The following is a 21,640-nucleotide window of genomic DNA, read 5'->3' as shown; positions in this document are numbered from 1 at the left end:
AGAAGAGAGATAGCCGGTAGCACTGATTTGTCCTTCCTTATCATTTTCGCATGTCGTGTTTTGGCTCATAATGCTTGTATACGATATCGAAGCAAACGGCATTCATCTGAGGAAACAGCACCATCAATTATCTCTCGGCGTGGTTTCGCGTATCGGAACGATACGCCTCTACTTTTATAGTGAGCAGACAGTTCTTCGCTGATAATGTGTCGAGCCCAGTTCTTTTCTCTCGCGGCTGAACTTGCGCTTGCCAGCTACGATAACGGCGATCGGGTCCGATAAGGATGTATCCTACGATCCGGAAGCGTCGCATGGGGATGTAGCGCGACCGGTCTGGTTCTTCGGCAGTGATGCGACAACTCCTGTGCGACTCTCGTTCTGCGTAAGCGGATCGAGCCTCCTGTGCGCGCTTCGTTCACAGTTGGGTGCTGCTGGTGTTGGGATGCGATATCTACAGAAGCGTAGCTTTGCAGCTTGACGCGTACCGGTGGAAAGTCGCGCGCGCGGGTCTTCGTCACAGGAGCTTTGGCATCGCTTATAAATAATAGTCACCCAATTGGTACCAACTTATTAGCAATCGAATTTCCGTTCGCGTCGCGCGCGTTTCTCGAAATCGGTCGTTGGAATAGTGTTCAGCGCCAGTTTGGTGTCCAGATCATGTGGATTATTGGTTCATCGGTGAAGTGATATCGTTTTTGATCAGCTGAGAGTGATTAATTTTCAAAAGTGTATTTCTTAAAAACTGTAAAATTGGCTCCCAAACAGAAGAATATTTATTCTAATGTGCTTTCGCAATCCGATCTTAAACGAATGCATTATCGAAGCACATTTGGACTGTTAGTGCAGAATCAGTGCCGCACGTTCCTACAAATCAAAGAAAGCCCACACCGGAAGCGAGGATTTCCCGGAGGAGGTAAGAGAGTTGGCGATTTCGTTAGTAGTCAGCGGGCTGTCGAGGGCCGCCAATAAGTAATTTTTCATGTCAAGTCGATTGTGAGACAAGTGAATTGTTTAGCGATGTCATTGATCAATGTATACATTGCTGAATGACGTCGTTTTGGTGCCCCTTTTATTGTCACCGATGCAGTGGTCAATATTTATCGATGAATGTTTGTCATCTTTTGTAACAGATGTTCTTTTTATAGGCAAACAATTTGCTTGTAATTGTATCAATCTTGGTGTGACTATTTTTATGATTATTGCATTGTAAATATAGTTTCAAATCGGCCAGAAAATATCCAATAATTAAATTGCTTGTTTCTCCAATTTTCAAAAGATTTATTGTCAATTAATTATTAAACAAATTGAACCAAAAATAACCTATTGATGATAAATATTCAGGAATCGAGTCCAAAGTGCACAAACAAGAAGGGAATCAATTCAGTAATTTAGCTGCCATTCGCTTCTTTGGAAGATGATTGAGCAATTCATGGCAGTTTGAGTTTCTTCAATTCAATGCAAAATGAACGAAAGTGATTCGCCACTTCAAAAGTGTGAAAATGTGTAAACACGTCATTCGAAATTATGATCAATTCAACCTACATAACTTCGATTGCTTGTCGTCGAATAGGCGTTATTGATTGGCTGAAACTTTCAGATCAACTTTGATGGTGGTGCTTCATGGCCACCATCTAGGCGCGATTTCATTTAATCAGGAATAGTTTAATAGCTTTTTTATTTCAAAATATCTAGAATAAAATGGCCACAGTTCGCGTCAGCGAAACGATATTTATTCAATCATACTTGGGTCATTCTGATGAGTATTGGTCACTGGAGTTTCCGGCAGGCTATTGCGCGTCACCTCAAAAGTGACAATTTTACAGCCAAGTTATGTTTTCACTATGTTACTGTTATTGGAGTTGGGAGCCAATAATACTTATCGTTACCCTAATTTAAAATAAATTAACTACATCTAATTGCTCAATGATGTGTGCGCTATTTATTTATAACTGGTGGCGGACTGGTTGCAATACATCATGATGTGCTGTGTTCCTACTGTTGAGCAGCGTGGGCACTGGAGTGCCTTGAAATATACGGACAAGTAGTTATCATTCAAATTTAGCAGCTCATTACAAAACCTTTAATAAGTGGAAATTTTTGTATCACGGATGATAGAAAGCTTCCAATATGAAAAGGCAAAGTCAGACTCGAACAGCAAACCAGTCAGGCAACATATCCTTTTAGTAATTAAGTGATTTCGACGGATGTGTGTGAAGTGAAATGTTGTATCTGCATAACAAACCGCAAGAAAGAATGACAGAAACCAGTTTGTGTTTCTGGACAGAAATTTCGATAGCATTGGCACGTTTTGACCTTTCATCTCTAAGTTTTGCTCGGTCCTTTACTCTGTGCAGTCTGACCAAGAAGGAACCGTTGTTTCGTCATCCTTTACGTACTGCATAATTTTGTAATTAGAGTACCTGCTTCGTACTTTTGTGCACTGTTATGCGAAGTATGATGGAACATGTAGAACACGTAATTTTCTTATTACTGATATACGAGAAATGAGATAATATATTATATAAGTTGATATTATATATATTATATAAGTACGATTCATGTTCTATATTTGTTGAAACTGAAAATTCATCAGCTCAGTTTAAAGTCCAACCCCATGCTCAATCACAAAAATCTTATTCATCATATATCATTCACAATTGAGAGCAGAAGTTCTACCTGTTAACCTCAATGTTCCATTGTGTTATGGCAAAATGCATCACTAGCGTGCAAATGCACCCCAACTCACAACACCAACACCCAACACACAATCTCACTTTCCGCAAAAGTTGGTTAATGCAAATCTTTGAAAATTTCATATTTCTTCTTATATGTATTAAGACACTAATTTTTCGTACACTGGAGCAAGAATTCGGGTAATGGCAAGGTACTAACAGTTTTTACTAAGTCAGTTTAATTATAATTTGGCGTAAGTAATCAGAACTGTATTTCGAGGGAGAATCGATCAACTCGTTGAAATGTTGTCACTCTTGGCGAATTTGGCAATAATTCTGAAGCAGGAATCCATCCAGAAATTCCTTAGGAAATCATTTGGGAATTCCTCTAGAGATTATTAGAAAATTTCTCCTGAAATTCCTTCGAGAACTTCTTCAGAGATTCCTTCGGGAATTCCTACAGGAATTCCCTCAGTAACACCTTCAGGGATTTCTTTACTGTAGTTCCTTCAAGAATCCCACTAGCATTTCTTTGTAAATTCCTCCATGAAGAACCTTCAACCTCCTGAGTTCTTCCAAAATTCTTAAAAAAAATTCAACAATTTCTTTAGAAATACCTTTGGAGAATCATTCGGAAATTTCTCTGAGAATGCTCACTCTACTTATGCGATAGGCTCTTTACAAAAATAGCCGGATTACATTTTTTAACAAATCTTTAGTTCGAAGTAATCAAACATGTCATCGTTGTCCAAGTCCGTCTACATTAATATCGTCATCAAACATGATTCAGCAATAATTTGAAATTTATGATCTCTAAGCATAATGTTTTCGATGAAACTAATAATTATATGAATTGGGCAGATTGTTTCCAAGAAAAAATAGCCACCCAAATGTGGAACACGCTCTAATTTATTTTCAATATCAAGAGCTGTACGTTGCAGCAACAATATTTACATTAGTTTAATTAGATTAAGCAAACCGGGTGCTAATCGATATTTTTTTTCGACCTAAATAACGGTTTGTGGTGACCTCCAGTTATATTTAGTTAAATCAATAACATTGTCACAGCTGCTGGATTTCGTTAAATGATATTTTAAAATATCTTCTTTGTCGGCATGAATAAGTCGTAGTAGAAAACTAGAACCCATCATTGTAAACATTGTAATTTGTGAATGTTGTTTTGATACGTTGTTCTAGAAGCTTTGCTCATAAGCAGCATTCGGCTTTTGTCGAGTATTTCAAAGAAATGAGAACATAGTTAGCTTAGCTTAGCTGACTGACTGTACATATCAATGGTTGCTACTCCATGATTGATCGGAATATTGATTGGAAATTTTTGCCATTGTTTCCCAAGTCATCTAATTTGCCGTCGTATGGTGAAGTTTTTCGTAAGTTCATATTTCATTTGCGAGCTGAGAAACAAACTGCTATACAAAGTGCGCAAATAACAACAGAAGCGTTGATAGCTGTATGGAAAGTAAAACAAATTAATCAAGTGATGTGTAATAGGGTAATTGGTAAAGTTCCTCAATGACATGAATCGTGTTTCTACATTGTCAGTTTTCTTGATCTTTACACTCATGCGTACCGCGTAATAATAATCGCGTAAAAATAAATCTGATAATTTTCCCCGTAAATCTGATCTCAATAGTTTTCAGTATAGTAAGATTTTGAGCACACCTAAATCATGTCCGATGGAGCTCAAATTTTGCATAGGGGTATATTTAAGGCTTAGGAAATGTTTGCGTAACGTCCGGTTTTAAATTCGATGAAAAATAGAAATTTTTTCAAAGTCCCAAAACAGTCGATTTTTCAAAAAAATATTTCTCAAAGTTTCGTGCATTTTGAGTCCTTTGGCATCAAAAAAACAAAAAAAATATTTCCCCCATGTGAGAAAAAAAACTTAAGTTTTGATTAATTTTAAGCATCCCTAAATCATGTCCGATTTAGTTCAAATTTTGCATAGGGGGATATTTTTGGCTACGAAAACGTTTGCATAAACGTAAACGTCCGGTGTTAAAGTTCGATGAAAAAATAATTCATCATCTGGAGAAATTTCTAAGTCCCAAAAATGATCTATGGGGAAAAAATCGATTTTTTCAATTTTTTGTTTTACATAACATCAGATCTCGACGTTTCATGCATTTTTAAGTCATTTGGCATCAAAAACAAAAATTCGATTTTCGATTTTCATGGGTAAAAATTTCAAAACTTTGATGAATTTTAGGCACCCCTAAATCATGTCCGATTGAGCTCAAATTTTGCATGGGGTCATATTTTGGGGTAATGATACTTGTGAGCAATGTCGTTTTTTGAAATTCGAAAAAGTCATTTTCATTGGCGCATGGTCCATCAACCTCTTGTGACTAAACCTTTAGTCCAAACATTTATAGGATTCTGAATACCAGTGAGGGAAATTTGCGTGATATTACGATCGAGAACAAACAGGCCTGATGTCAAGGTCTACTTGAAATTAAACAGGAACAATGACAAAATACGGAAGATTGATTTAATTTGTTATGTGTTGCCAAGTTGCAGTTATATCAAATATGACCAGAAAAATCATGCAAACTGGTATACAGTCGACTCTCTACATCTCGATACCTCTCCATATGTCGATGGTTTCCTCGGTCCTTCCAATCTACATACAAATGGGCTTTCTACATCTCAATAACCTCCCTATCTAGATATCTTTCTATCTCGATGTGTTCTGATCATATTTTGTTCAGGATTCTCTCCCCTATCTTAATATTCAAATTTCTAGGCTACTAGATCATCTTTGGACGATAACAAACACATCAATATCAAGAAATGACATTTGTATTGTTGTCGTTTTCATAGCGACTAGCTTTTCTCGATCTATCCATTTTAATGTAACCTCGCATCCAACGGCTAGACCATGATGAATACACTATGTACTAGGTGTTCCAATCTGCCAAAATCACAATTCAGTTTTTTATTCGATCAGGTTGGAACTAGGTTCGCACTAGTTCCAACCCCAAAGCTGTTGGGTTCGCACTGTATTGTTTCATTGTTTCGCATCAGGTTCACCAATACCTACAACTGTACCTCAACGCGCGTCGAAATCTGTTTTTTTTGGGAATTTTGTATGTAGTTTTAAATGAAGTTAAACAGGTACTGTTGTCAAGAATAAGTATAAAACTATCTTTGAAAATTGTTTGGGAAGTTTTCCAGAAGTTCATTTAAGATTTTTTCCACAACTTGTGTCCTAAATTAGGTCGGTGGATAGAATTAGTTTGGGAATTCTCCATGAAACCCGTACAGAAATCCGATAAGAATTGTCAGAAAAGTGTATGTGAGAGGAATACCGAATAGATAATATCTTGTATTTTTTATGAAATATATCTTCATTTGGATTTTTCAAATGAATTCTTTATAGATTTATTCCAGTAACCCCCTTAGGAGTATTTGATTTAAACGGAAATATATGGGCCTTGATTATTTAAGGAGTTCTTCCAAAATAATCTATCGAAAATTCTTCCAAAAAAAAACCCCTTCATGCGTTCTTCTTCGGGAATTAATCCAGAAAATCTTTCAGTTATGCTTTCTGGAGTACATGAATGCATTCCATGGCGATGACTTCCAGGAATCCCTCAGTGACATCTTTCAGGCATATTTTTTTCAAGGAATTCCTTCGTAGTGAAACCTTTGGAACAGGGATTTTTTTTGAGTACTTTCTCTGGAAGTTACTCCAGGAGTTAATATGGTCCCACAAGAATTCTTCCAGACAACCCCTCTAGAATACTTTCTGAAGCTCCTTCAAGAATTCCTTCTTGATTTCCTCCAAGCCTTCTTTTGGAGTTCCTTGAGGATTTCCTCCGAGGAATTTCCGGATGAATTTGTGGAGGAACTTCCGCAGTAATTTGGGGAGGAATTCCTGGAGTTACTGCTGAAGAAAAATCGTAAGAATTCCTGGCGGAGTTTCCTAGGGATTGTAGGAATTCTGGTCGAAATTCTTGAGGACTATTTGGAGTAATTTCTGTGGGATTTTCTGAACGAATTTTTTGCAAAACCGAAGAAGCTTTATTTGGAACTGAATTTTCAGTGCAAAATGTTAAAGGATTTTCCTGATGAATTTTCAGTTGAGATTTTCTTAAGTTTTCCTTGTTGGACTTTTGAAGGACTAGGAAGGGACTTCTAGATAATTTCCAGAATCAATTTCTGGAATATTTTCAAGAGGACTTTCTTGGATAAATTTACGGACGATCTCCAGGGGAAACTGATTTTGGAGCATTATTAGAAGGGGTTACAAGGATTTCCCGAAAAAAAAATGCAAATCCTGGAGGATTTTTTATTACAAGCTGCTGAGTGATTTTCATGGAAAAGACACTCTTGCATGAATAAGGTTTGGAATTTCAAGAGGAAATCTTAGATGAATTCCTGTAGAATAGGGAATCCCCTAGATGAATTTCATACGGAATTCTTTGTGAAAAAATGAGCACAGGGTCATAGAATAGCATTCTATACATATATCCGCTTAAAAGTAAGTAAAAATCAGTGCGAGTACTTAGCTGTTTCATCATGATATGACTAGTCGTGGCTTCCAGGTCGTGGCCAACGCACTGTCAGTCTGGTTGGGTGATCATATGTTTCGAATCAAAACAAACACGATGCTACGCACACCAACATATCCAATGACAGATGGAACTGAAAATGTTTTTTATTCACACGGAAGAAATAAACTACTCAATATAGTGAGTTTAATTCACCCAACCTCGAACATCCGCACAGGAAGCCAAAATTGAGTAAGTAGGGTCGAAGTAGTTTGCCTTTACTCCCATGTAAAAAAAAGTACCCAACGGAAAATTTATTTACCTAAATGTAAGTTTAATTCACTCAATTTGGACCTCAGGTAATAAAACTCAAAATTGAATTGAACTGGCGTCTTTGGATTGTTTACACGCACAGCTGAAAGTATGCTCTTTTGGACAGAATACACTCTTTTGTGGGAGAATGGGAATAAGAAGAATAAGTTTTACACACTTTTCCTGTTTTTATGCATAAATGTTAATCATTTGTGAATAACGCTTCATACCCGATGTACACTGAAGTCGTTTGTTACGCGGTTATTTTTACAGGAATGGTTTTTTATGCGATTTTTTTTTTCACGCAAATTTCTGGATTTCCTCGGTTCCTTCAGACATACTTTGGAATTTACGCGGTTTTTTACGTTGTTTTAATTTACGCGGCCCATATCTTCCACGAAAAAACGACTCTAGTGTGTCACAATATCTATGTATGATAATATTTACTATTAAAAACTTGCTAACAGTTTAACATTTGGTTTCGGTGAATCAGTCAATCTCGTAAGTGCATCGCAAGCTTCTTCTTCCATAGCACTACATTCCAACTAGAACTTGGCCTGCTTTTCAACTTAGTAATTTATTAGCATTTCTTTAGTTATTCATTGAAAGTTTTTTTTTATGTCCGCCATTGCAGGGCTTTTAGCTGGTGCAGTTAGTTTATGCTAAATTGCTAACTTAAACGTGCGTTTTCCTTGGAAAGCTTGGGGGCGTTTGACGGTAGCTTCTTGCTAACGTCTGTTGATGCCAGTAGAGGGGCTCGGAATCTTCTTCGCTGCTGCAGTGAATGCGTTCTGGTAAACTTTCTTCGGCTCGTTTTTGCAATGGGGTTTTCTGTAATGAGCCACCAGGAGTTTAGACTGACTTAGCTTAGTAAGTCTCTATAGCGTCGGTGATGGTTGCAGCTGTGCACTATCAGCCAGGCTTGTGCTTTTCAAATTGTGTAATCGATTATCATTTAAATCTAGACCAACATTTGAAAAGGGCGTGACAGCCGAAATTCGTTCCTTCTGATTATTTGTCCACATATATAGCTATATATGCAGACGAAGAAAAAGAAGGAATGAATTTAGGCTGTTACGCCCTTTTCAGATGTTGGTCTAGAAATGTAAACCTAATTAATACCAATTTAATACGCGAGGAGAAGTGGATGAACGCTGTCATCAGAGGAAAAGTAGAATCACTGAAATTTAACACGGCAAGATATAGCCAATGGAATTGAAAATAATTTTAAAAATTACAAACAGAGACTTTTTTGAAAATGAATTATTAGGCGGGATTAGAAATTTAATAAAGTAGTACCATCTCCGGAATCATTTTAAGAAAAAACTTCATTATCATTAACAATCAAATTAATATATGTATGATGTAGATAATCAAAATTCTAATCTCATGCTATAAATTATTTGTAAATAAATATCATTTTAAATTTTGAAAATTATTTTGAGAGCTGCATCCAATACCTCGCTGTGATTTTTTCATGATTCTACTTTTCTTTTGATGACAGAATTCATTCTTCTCATAGCGTATGTCAACAATGAAGTTCAATCGGATGTTTGGCATTGTTACCAATGCTTTTAATCGAGATACAATTATCGAACGAGTTTTTATCAAGTGGTAATTTGGATATGTGAACGCTTAAGAGTGTTGTTCATCCTCGATTATTTGAAATTTTTATTTTTATCTTCATTTTCAAATGTTAGTCCAAAAATTATATACATCACCAGTTATGCTCACTCGATCTCAGGAGCATAGGATAAACAACGAAAGCAGATTCAGGCTGGGCTTGAAAAACGCTTGTTTTGGTCTCATTGCACAAAATAGCCGAAAACCTGTACATTACATACAGCTACGTAGTTCAACGTCACCTTTACGTTCAACCCGATTGGGCTGAACCTTTGAGTTTTTGTGATCGTTTCGAGAGTCTGAGTTGCGTATACGCCCCCGCCAAGTCAAGACAACAAAACCATTTGCAACCTGCTAAGGACGCAAATATGTCTTGCGCTAATGGTAGCGGGTAAGTGTTGGGTATTATTTGTTTATTAATCGAGACTTTACAATCTATGACCATTCTTATATCGTTATCTTTTTTGGTACAATCACAACTGGGGAGGCCCATTCACTAACCTGGATTGGCGAAATGACGTTCTGCTTTTCCAGGGAATCCAAGTGCTCAACAACCTTTTCTCTTAATTTGAATGGCACGTCGTAGGCTTTTTTGAAAATAGGCCTATCCTCCCTAAGCACTAAATCAGCTTCAAATCCTGTTATTGGATATGAGAAATCTCCATCAAAAACTAGTGGAAAACGGGACTTTATGTCTGACTCAATATTAGCAATATCGTAGCGGGCTTGGTAGTCATATGGCTACTGCTTCTGCCTCATACGCAGAAGGTCGTGGGTTCAATCCCAGGTCCGTTCCATTCTCCTACTTTGTATCTTGTATCTCTTTATTTCTCATGTTCTAGCAATCGCTAGAACTGGAAATGGACTTCCATACCGTTTCCATTACTATTCCTATACCTTCAACTTGAGTATTCTAACAGTAATTTGCTAGAATTGGAAATGAACTATAGAGCTCGTTTCCCCCACATCTAATTAGAAATTCCATCAGTTACCTTCTCCCATCTATCACATTGGCAGCTCGTTAACCAAGACGGACCTCTGCCTCTCCAACCTAACCCATAAATTCCAACAAATTCCGCATGAACTCGTGGCAAGTGCAGAGGTATATTCGGCTTGCAATGGGCGAGTGATTGCATCATCATTTCCTCCCCCTTCCCTACATTGACTTGCATTCTGACGTGGCAGGCGCCAGTATGACCTAACAAATGAGATCACCAGTACTTGTACATTGAAGATGTGTGCTAGTCCCAAGCAAACATCTGTTGGTTCCCTGTGCAAGAACAGCTGATCTGGTCATAATGGAGTAGCAACTACGAGCAGTCAATCAAGCTCAAGCTCAAGCTCAATAAATGTTAATCATTTGTGAATAAAAGATAGTCATAATTGTGCATAATATTTATTCCTTTTTATGTGTAGTCCCATTCTCCCACGAAAGAGCGTACTTTGAAGTCATAATTGAATACTTTATAGTCAAAAGAGCATACTTCAAAATCTTTTGTGTGTAAACTGTTTTAGCAGTGTATCTCTTTTGTTTTTGACAACAGAAGAAAGAGTGGATGAAAGAGAAGAGAAAAAATAACTCAAAAATAAGTTTAAAAAAACTCAACGCTGGGTACTTTTTTTCTTCCGTGCAGGGTTCGGGTTGGCACTGACCCAGGTTTAAAAACGAATTCGACATAAGGAAGCTCCAAATAAGGTTCGATTCACTTAAAATCTGGTCGCACAGCTTTATTTTATCGGCGTTCCTAGTGATCCTTTTACCTACGTTAAAAATATAATCAATTTGGGGCCCCACAACATGTACAAAAAGGTTGGTCTTTGTACAAAAGATTTGTTGGGGGCCGGGGCCACGGTCCCTCCGGACCCCTCCCCTCCCTAAATCCGGCTTTCTACATATGGCTCGAGCAGATGTTACGGAAAGATGAAGTAGAAGTAAATGACCATGTAAAGTTTTGACTAAATTTGGCTAGACGTAGCTTCAGTCGAGAGACATCTCAGTGTTACCGCGAACATATGGCGAATTTAATTGAAAAAGACCTCAACTTCGTCTTTTTTTCCCTGTAATCGCAAAAAATTTTTTTGATTGCTGGATTGTCGTGTTTTAACAAAAAAAAATCGAAATTGAGCTGATTTCTTGCGTCTAGATAGGACGACCGTGTACAGGATTGCAAGAAAAGTGAAAACTAAGTTTGGTTTTCATTTTATTTGATACGACGACTATAGGATCAAAGTGATATACGTTTATTGGCAAGCCTTGCAGCCATATATTTTAGCATAGCATAGGAGATTGTACACATCGTGGAGCAATCTACTATATATTGTCGTATACAGTTGTATACCTGGCCACGTCCTTACAATCACGGAAGGAATGAAAGGATTATTAGTTCAAAATCTACTTGTGAAGATGCAGAGATTCCATACTACCTTATGTACATGTTTCGGGAAGGGAACTTTGTGTTAGTGGGCTGGGTAAATAATAAAGACAAGATTATTCACTGATCATACAGCACAAACTCGGATTTCGCGACTATTCCGCGTCCTAATACTAATTTGTCCAGTCGTTTACTCGACCACGCAAACATCTGCTTACTGACCAGAAACACGATAAAAGACGTACTCGCATGCTTTGCAGTCATATCTAGGAACTTTTTTTTTTTAATCGGCGTTACTGTATTTGACCCTGAAACTTGAAACGACTCAAATTCTCTCTCTCTCTGTTCAGCTTATTTATTATTTATTTCAGCTTATATATTATTAAAATCAAGGTCAGATTCAATTACGCCGAAATAAGTTCCTAGAATATATTTTACTTTATAAATCGGTACTCACGATTCGTGAGTCACGAATACAATTCTTTTCTGTATTTTTTCTTATAAATTTACAAAATACTTTCATACAATATCCGTGATAAACCTAAGTAATAAAATAATTACGCTAAAAGAACATGTACATGCACCTTGACTAAAGTTTTTTCTCCCTTCATTAAGGATCACGTGGTTTATAGACTTCAAAAATGCCAATCGGCCATACTCCTTAGGCAGATTTTACCGCGTCCTGGCGGTATTTAATATAAGGTATGCCACCTTATTAGTCTTGGGTTCAATATAATTGAACCCTACGTCAGAGCTGGTTGCTACCGGGAAAAAAGCATAATTGTAGAATACAAGCGACACATTCATGTGTCTGTTGCTTTGCACTGCAGGGTTCCACGACAAGTCGGCCACAACAAACCGTTCAGAGAAAGATGCTAATAGCTTGAAGAAAGACATGACAGTTTCTCGATAACCAGTTTCTCCGATTCGCTTCGGATCGTTACAGTACAGTGGCAGAAGCAAAAAAAATGCAAACTGTAATGATCGAGCTGCCACTTGAAGAAAGCTCAAAACTGACAGAGGAGAAAAACGTTGATGAATCTATGCTTTTAGGAGATATACCCAAATTCGATTGATTTTCTCTCGATTCGAATGCTCATTTTAAAATTTTAATTAGCTTTTGCTAAGCGAGTTACTGCGATGAATATTGTACACGGTCTTTGAATGAAAGTGGTGTGGGAAATGGAAATAAATTGAATAAATTTATTGAATCGTGAATGCTTTAAATAAAACTCTGAAGTTCAATGTTTTGTTATTATTGTTTTTAGTAAAATTAAATTCCCCATTTAGTATTGCAATTTTTCTCTATTTTCTTTGTTGGCATTATATCTTTCATTGCGACATTGCTGCGTCGATGTTTAGTGTTCATTAGTTACTTCCACGTTAATTACCTGTGATGCTTCTAAGACAAGTTACCCGTGAGGCCAACGCCATTATATCAACAATTATATTCTTAGGTCCAGATTTGTATAGGCACAAAACTGGATATGATTACTAAAAATAATCAAATTAGGCCTCAAAATTTCGAGCTGGGAGGGGTATAAGATGGCAATAATATTTGTTACGGCTCAATCGTGAATGAAGAATGATTTGTTTTTATGAAATTGTGCAACAGGGGTCGTACACTAATTACGTAAGCATTTTTCTGTGTTTTTCGACCCCCCATACACATTATTTTTGGTTTATATTAAGCGTGAAGAAAAAACGGGAGTTCCTTCCATATAAGTGCTTACGTAATAACGGGTGGCCACTAAATAGCGGGAATGGAAAGAATGGCTTGCGAAGAAAACTACAAAGAAGTACAGTTCAATCTGATATATGTTTTAAAAAGAGTTGACCTTAGTCTTCAAACTTAGATTAATGAATATTAGTACATATATGGTCCGTGATCCGCCGCGCGACGTAGCATAGTCTTGCTCTCTAGTATCACATGACAGCTGGATGGCTAACATTTCCGGATGCTGCTTCTGATCCTGTTGATCAGTTGTTCATGTCGTTGGCCTTCCAATCATCTTTGTATGCAATGGAGCTCAGTAGACCAAAAACCTTTTGACCGTTTTCGAAACAACGTGTACTTAAGATTTACCCAAAATCTTAATAGTACAAGGATTATATTTTTTTTCCAAAAATAAATGACTTTGATTTATTTTGGAACACTGATGACGCCAGCTAACAGATGTTTGATGGGTCATTACTGAGCATAAGAGCTTCAGAAATGGGAAATAGTAGCATCATATCTTTCGAATTTCGTTCCATCTTTATCTTCTCCAGTGTTCTTACACCCATTTTCAGCGATTATATCAAATACAAAAAAATGTGCTAAAAGATCAATCTTGTCCATACTGCACTAATATATTCCAAGCTTCGAGAAGTCCAACTGTAAATGGGTTGAAGGTAGTAAACTTTTATTGTTTGAAGAAGAATTTATAACATAAAGATAGAGGGTAGTAGTACTGCAGTTATATAAAACTACGAGTCTGATTATTATTTGCACACTTTTGCCATTTAGTCTCCCGAAGTAAGATGACGGAATGTTGCTTTTCAGTTTTATCTACTGTTGTAGCTACTCCGTCACCACCCCTCGTAGTTTACCTGTAATGCAGCCCACACTCATTTGTATGCACCTGCTGCAATCATTTGTGCAGTAGGAAGCGCGGCACAGTTATCGTTTTTCTTTTGCAGCTCACACCGGTTGAATCTGGTCGGGAGAACGACAAGAGCAAAACAAATAATAAAAGGGAAATGAGAATTTTTACGAGAACCGTTCACAACTAGTCGTTCGATTGGCGACACCTACCTTCTCATCGACAGGTGAATCACAGTAGGCTAATTTGCGACCGGTCGAAGACAGCACTTTGACCGGCTTTTGTGGGGCAACCCTTGAGCTCAGACATGCCACACAGGAAGAATGTGAAACGGGCCTCTGGGCTTCATGAGACAATTTTGCAACAGAGACGAGAGCGTCCGTTTTCAGGCGGTCATCGTCCGCAACGAATGTCACAGTGTGTGAATTTGTGGACGAGAATCAAAAATTGTTTCAAGTGTTTAATTTTTTTTTCAATTTAAAACAAACACAATAACTTTTTACTTCATAAGCAAAAGTATAAAAAAATATAAGAGTTGCTTAATAGCAAGAGTGCTAGATATTTCCAGCTTTTTGATACTTAGCTTTTTAACTTAAATATCAAAAATTTAAATTTTAACTAGTTGCATAGTCATCTCTCAGTTTATCGTGCTAGCTTTTTAGTAGAATAACACCATTGGATTTAAGCCTGTGCTGAGAATGCTTAAAAAATATATTTTTTTAAATATTGGCAAGGTTTTAAAGTATTGTTTTTCACATAAAATACCCAATCCCAAATTAATGCAACCGATATTAGCTTGCCATAAGACGAGTTAGAACTATTTCATTTAATTACAACACTTGATTGTAACTTAACAGATACGTTTTCGGACCTCAACAGTAAGGCCAACGATATTAGGTTAATTCTAAACGCAAAGAGATGAGCATTTTGGAAACGCTGGGAATAATTGAAATACTGTTTAAAGACAATATTTCAAATGAAAATAAAAATGAAATCTATTCCCAGTTAAGTTAAAGAAGCATTTTTTCTGCGTAGACAAATGCTCCTCCAGTTATCACTTTACTCCGCATTCAACATGAGGGTCATCTGTCGCCAGCTATTTCTCGTAGTTTCGTTGATCGGAGGCATCGTTCGTTGACAAACAGCTCCCGCAGCCACTTTAGTCGCCTGCGGCTACCTGGTTCGCCTTGATCTGCTACCGAGAAGAAATGCACCAACTATCTTCGTAACAGATTCTTCGGCTCAGGGCAGAGCAGCTCGGCTGGAAGCTCAATTTCGCCAGTGCAAGCCCCCACCATTGCTCTCGGATGGGGCTCTCCCCACAGTCAAGTTTTACTCAGTCGCTCACCCGAGTCGTTCGCTCGTTGCAACTGCACCAAAGGCAAACGCTGCAGCAGCGCACGAAGTCCATTCATCGTGGCGTCCAATTGGCTGCAAGTTCAACCGGCTGAAGCGTGTTAGATGCAGAAAAAACCGGCACGTGGTGGATTGCACCGTCTTGAGCTGGCTTTTTCCAGCCTCACTTTACGATCAATCATCGGACGGACCGATTTCGAAAGGGGCGGGCCGTGCGTTGTTGTCGCCTTATAGAAATTTTGGCAATTGAGGTAACGTTGGGTTGCATTTTTAGTTTGTTGACAGAAAAGGGTCACTACTTGACATGAATTTCTAATTTAAAAAAACTCGTATTAAAGGAACTACACTTTTAAACTATTTTTTTTTTCTAGCTCATGAATTAAAAATATAAAAAAGAAAGAAGTTTTTACGCATTTTATGCTATAAGCCATTTGTAAATTATTTACCTCTAACATTTTTTGGATATAACAATCTCTGCATTTACGAGAGATGATTCAACCTTGGGATGAAAATCACATGAATAAAGAAAAAAATCACTGAATATTCAATGCTTTCACTTCCAACAAATTTAGTATTAATAAGGCAATTAGGTCGCTACAAATATTTAATTTAAATTATGTTCTACTGGTCTCCGAAAGGTCAAGGGAGGAGGGTGAGTGGTAAATAAATATTAAAATAAAAAACTCCTCGCATTTGTTAAAAAATGTTTTGAAAATCCTCAAAATTATCCATTTTTTTGTCGCCCTCTTGAAATATTATTTCTGGTCAAAAAAAAAACCGAGGGTGGAGACATGATTGTTTTTTTTTAAAATATTTGTATCAGCCTTATTGAGTTTTCGAATTGTATTGGTAGAATAGAGGTAATAAACTATAGAGGAAAATTGTCGCTGTCGTCACTGATGAAACATCTTTTGCTGGCGAGGATAGGGCACTAAATATCAATGAAGGAAATATCAGTACATTTTGACAGATATGTACCCAACATGTTTTGGAACGATCGTCCTCTACAGTTTATTACCTCTATTATTGGTAGGTACTGCTAGCACGCTATTTCACCTTGGCACACCCGTCAAACATAAGAAAATCACGATAATAAAGCATTAAAAAAACCCGTCAAAAGTCGCTATTGCATCTTTGAGCTCATTTACAATTAGCTAAATCATAAATTCTCGAGTAAGCACTCGCGATTACGGAGGAGTTTTGTCAAAATAATATTCGTGTTCAATCTAACTCCCATTGGTTGGGCAGTGGTATTATAAAAGAAGACTATTTGTAATACCGTAAGATTTAGTCGTGCATCAGCGGCCTGCCTCGTTCTTCAAAAATAGTCCGAAGCCCCTTTTACATACAATAAGACCGGCCTGTTTATGCTATCATTATCAATTGGATAATGAATTCATACACAGACTTCCGTATTCTAAAATCCACCATGCTCAGTGAAATATATATATTGAAATAATTGAATAAAATAAAAAAATGTCTTGACATACTCACCTGTGGTGGCAGCAGCTTGTATTGAAATAAAATTTGAAGGTTAGGAATAAAAGTATGAATTATTTGCCTCGACATACTTGGTAGTGCCCAGCGCATGATAATTCAGATATTCGACGGATGTCAAAGGCATTCACTCGGCCACGACAGTACCCATCAACAGTTTCAACTTTTTAAAGTTTTTTCTCGATGGAGCTCAATGAATGGTATAAAAATCACGACACATACCTCACTCACGAAGGTGCCCCAACCATATAATAACCTAAAACCATCCCTCTCTTACTAAATTAATAATAAGATGATATTGATTGTACATATTGCAAAGAAACGTGGCTTCGTAAAGTGTTATACACGCCAGAGCCTACCAAATAGACACACTTGAACAAAAAAAATAACTTAAAACCTGTACTGTTTAAAAATTGCTGAACACGCACCACACACTCGAGCACTTTGCAGGATCACAAGCGCTTTTGTTGACAAGATCCGTAACATTAGACCGGGAGATATGGGTTTCTGGTGCACCAAATCAGCGAAAAATATAGTGGCTGCAAACGAAGAACACAACCGACCGCGCTCAGAGCTTACTTCGATCCCCGTTCTTATTCCATTTTTGAGCTATTGCAATGAGTGGAAGTTTGGTAGATGAAAATTTTAAGGACACTCCTCACGGAATCCAAGTTTCAAAATGATCGCGTTTTCGGGGGCACACCACTCGATACGGAGGCGGCGCACAACTGTCATTTTTTTATTTAGCTTTGCTGCGTTGCAACATGCGTGAAATAATAAAAATGACAGTTGTGCGTTGCTTCCGTATCGAGTGGTGTGCCCCCGAAAACGCGAGCACTTTGAAACTTGGATTCCGTGAGGAGTGACCTTAAGATGAGTTGGCGAGCAACAAATTTTTCCTTCGAGCTCTGCACCTAGACGTGCACCCACCGTCTCAGAGCTAATCTGGGGGTAATTCTAGATTCACAACTGACATATGAGAAGCACATCACATAGGTACGTTCTCAAGAGTGTTTGCAGTTGTGTTTCGAATCGTAGAAACATCTTCCAGATGTGTATTGCTTGAAATCGCTGTATTGTTATTAAGTGCGTCCCACTTAAGGCCGATGGCATACTGACCCGCGCGCGAACGCGTCCAAGACAAAAGGAATCCTATTGATTTTCTGCTTCACGAGTGCTTAGACGCATTCGCGCACGCACACGCGTCAGTATGGCATCGGCCTTAGAGTACTGTTCAGCCGTTTGGAGCCCACACTATAACAAGGGTGTGGAACGATTGGAAGTTCTTCGGTTTGCGCTTCGGAGGCTGCTGATGTCGTACAAGGTTCTTCTTGAGCTTAACAACCAGAACGCCAGTCCAAGAGTGCTTGGCCTTGACGTAATGTTAACGCCAAGACACCCTCGTAAGAACAACGGACAGGAAGGAGCTTAGGTGACTTGCAGCGGATTCGAATGAAAAATTTCAGTTTTCATTTGAAACTAGCAGATCAAAGCTCGTAATCAACGACTGATTTTGTTTTAAAAAGTCAAATTTGTTTAGCACCGCTCTATATTCGACCGTTATGTATTACTTCGCAACTCACTAACTTTTTGCATTTTCGTGATTTTCGAACTTATCCCAGGGAAAATTTCTGCCGTTTTTCTCATACAAACGTGGAGCTTAAAGTAAATTGAAAAATTATAAAATTTCGCAAATGCAACAAACCGTTTGTGAATTAAATCGTGACAAAAAGGCTAATTTTTAGTTATAAAGAATTTGCAATTATGTTATTGTAAAGTTGTAATCAATATCAAGCATATTGTTTCGAAGAAATATTCCTATGAATGAAAATTCAAATAAAAAGATAACAACTTCTCAAATTTAATAAATAATGCTTCAAAAATTTATGAAACTATCACTAAAATGCACGAGTGGGTGGCGTAATTAAAAGAATCAATTTTATCGACAAAGCACGGCTGTGCGGATCTCGGTAAAAGATTCAACTGAACAGTTGCTCTTATTTAAAGAATAATAATTAATTCTAATTATGAATTATATTCAAAACTTGTGCATGATCAACTGCCTTGAAAACGATACTAATTGGTTAAATTCGGCCGCAAAAGAATATGACCAAGGCGGCTTCTTTGAATATCGTTTTTCATGATGAAAAAAACTTCCGTATCAGATCATTCAAGCTGCTGATCAAACAACAAATGACCGTCCCGTCTAATTGGTGGGATGATTCGTTGAAACGTGGGGCAAACAGTATACTTATTTTCCGCTGAATCCAGTTAACCTTTTAACATTCCTACGATGATTATTTGATCACACATCCATCGGCCCATTAAACTCGGCCGCGGACTTTTTGCTTCGCGAATTCCTTACTGGGTGTTTTAAAGCAGCGTTTGTTAAACTATGGATCGTAACTCACAGCCAGTTGAATGACTTTGCAGAATTAAATTCTTTTGTGAGATTCAGGATGAACGTTGACTCTGTTGCTTTGATAAAGCATATAAATGTGAGTAAAAAAATGATAATATTATTTGTTTAATTCTTAGAAATTAAGATTTCCTTTTTTGTATTTGATGATAATCGACATCTTTAAACCGCAATATAAAACTACCAAACACATCGCTTAAGGTAGGCGAACTCCTATTGAAGACGACATTATTTAAACGATCAATTAACACTCATATTTCGAACATCACACTAATTCTCTCTTTTTGGTATCATTTCATTGCTTTCTTCCAGATAAAGCTTCCTGCAGCGGCTGGGGCGCCCACTAAACACATCACCGAACTCTATCAAGTGTGACGTGTGACTTCTACAGGCTCAAGGGCGCCAATTATTCCGTTCGCTTCCCAACGGAAATAAAAGAAATAATCAACTTCTAAAGTGGCATTGGGAAGCAATCAGACAATTTACTTACAAAGTAGTGTGATATAGTGCTAGTGAGATAAAAACAAACGCAACATAGTTCCAACATACAAAATAGTATTCAACAAAACCTCATTTACAACCAAAACAAAACTATTAACCAAAAAACAACAACTCAATCAGTGTTTCCCTAAAAAAAACTTTACGATGTTAAAATTTATTATTATACTCGCCCTTGCCGCTGGTGCCCTCGGGGTCGAATCCAATGGGCAACCAACTTGTGGGAGCGAGGAAATGGCACATACCGGAGAGTTTACGCCCTATGATTACTCAGCTGTCGGGTTCATGCTGGTAGTTTCACTTGGAATCGGTAAGTATCAACGAGCTTTTCTTTCAGCTGTGCTATCTTGTTTTGATCGTTTCGTGGGATCCAATTAATAAAAATGTCAGCTTTTATGCGGGTGCGTTTAGATTCATTAACTGTGAATCGTCACAGGAAACCGACTTTAATACGCAACCCGCCAGATCAAAACATGCCGGCAAAAAGCTATCGAAAACTTTTGACAGATCTAATTTGCTTCACAGAAGCGTAGGAGAAAGAGTAATTATTATTATGTTGTCGGTGAAACACCGAATAAACAATCTATTTACGCAATAGCAAATGGTTAGAGGGATTCATTCTGTCGGTACTGTTCCACTGAGTTTGCTTCCTACGCGATTTGTTTTTAGTCATTACTAGACTTTGGATTTATTTAAACATCAAAAAATCAAAGCAAAATTAGGAGCATTCAAAAAGCTGAGCATTTGAAAATTGAGAAAGCCTAGAAATTGAATAAGAGAATTGCTTTGCAGTGGAATATTTTCCTTGCCATAGGGCGAGTTAGTACTATATCATTTAATTCCACCACTTGATTGTCACATTACTCGACTAGTCGAAATCGAATCAAGTACATACGAGACACTGAAGACGATGTTACTGTGGAGGTCGAAATACGCATCTGTAATGTTACAAACAATTGGTGGAATTAAATAGGATAGTTCTAACTCGTCTTATGATAGGGGCCGAGAAATTTATAAAATTTAACCACGAATAACAGGGAAGTTATAATATTTGTATATGATTCATGTAAATTTGAAACTGTTAAAATAAGTCATATTTCAATGTCAACCGTTAGATCTGGATGCATTTATTGGGGGTGTTCTGACTTGTCAATATCCCCAACTCAGCCATCTTGGATTTTTGTATGGAATTTATGCTCGTTTGTTTACGTTTTGCACTCCCCCGCGCTGGTTATTCCCTGTTATTCCCATCTACTGACAAAGTCATATAACCTGTACATAAAAAAATCTTGCGTTAGATCGCATTCATACTTGCCGAGCCTCCAATCCTATAAAAAAACGCATTTGTTTTGATCCGTCTTCCGCCATTTTCAGCAGTCCGGCATCAAAGCTCGTTCACCTCTTCTGTTACGTCATTGTCATCATTTCTTGCGTACAAATACTTTCATCTTGTTCACTAATGATGATAAATAAAAAAAAACGGCAGGAGAAAAAACCAAGTCAGGTTTTGCATCCGATCGTAAAGAATTGTCCTAGGTCGGAACCTAAGAAACACTCAACAAAACAAATAATGGTCAATGGTTAACCGGTGCAATCTAGTAAATTGTAGTTCCTGCCATACGATATACAAATTCGCGTTCAGAGACCCCGATTCCGTCTTCCATTCCACATTTTCCATCGAGCTTGATTCATTCATATTCGGTTGGATGAGATTTCGTCCTGCCTTTTAATACATTTTATTCGCTTGTTAGCTGTAGATATTGCCAACGGCGCTTTTGTTGGTGTGGGGTCT

General features: G+C 37.6%; 1 protein-coding gene across 1 annotated transcript in view; it reads left to right on the top strand.

Moving 5' to 3' along the window:
- Nucleotides 1–485: 485 nt before the first annotated feature.
- The window catches only part of LOC134217692 (sodium-coupled monocarboxylate transporter 1), a 264,070-nt gene continuing 242,915 nt past the window's right edge, over nt 486–21,640 (top strand). The window contains exons 1-2 of the mRNA XM_062696502.1: nt 486–913; nt 19,663–20,158. Coding sequence (XP_062552486.1) covers nt 19,996–20,158 — 163 coding nt within the window. The 5' untranslated portion in view covers nt 486–913; nt 19,663–19,995. The remainder of the gene's footprint in view (nt 914–19,662; nt 20,159–21,640) is intronic.

The sequence above is a fragment of the Armigeres subalbatus genome, chromosome 2 (assembly GCF_024139115.2).
Source record: "Armigeres subalbatus isolate Guangzhou_Male chromosome 2, GZ_Asu_2, whole genome shotgun sequence".
Classification (NCBI taxonomy): domain Eukaryota; kingdom Metazoa; phylum Arthropoda; class Insecta; order Diptera; family Culicidae; genus Armigeres; species Armigeres subalbatus.
The sequence above is the reverse complement of the archived record's forward strand: the minus strand, read 5'-3'. Positions and strand labels throughout refer to the sequence as shown.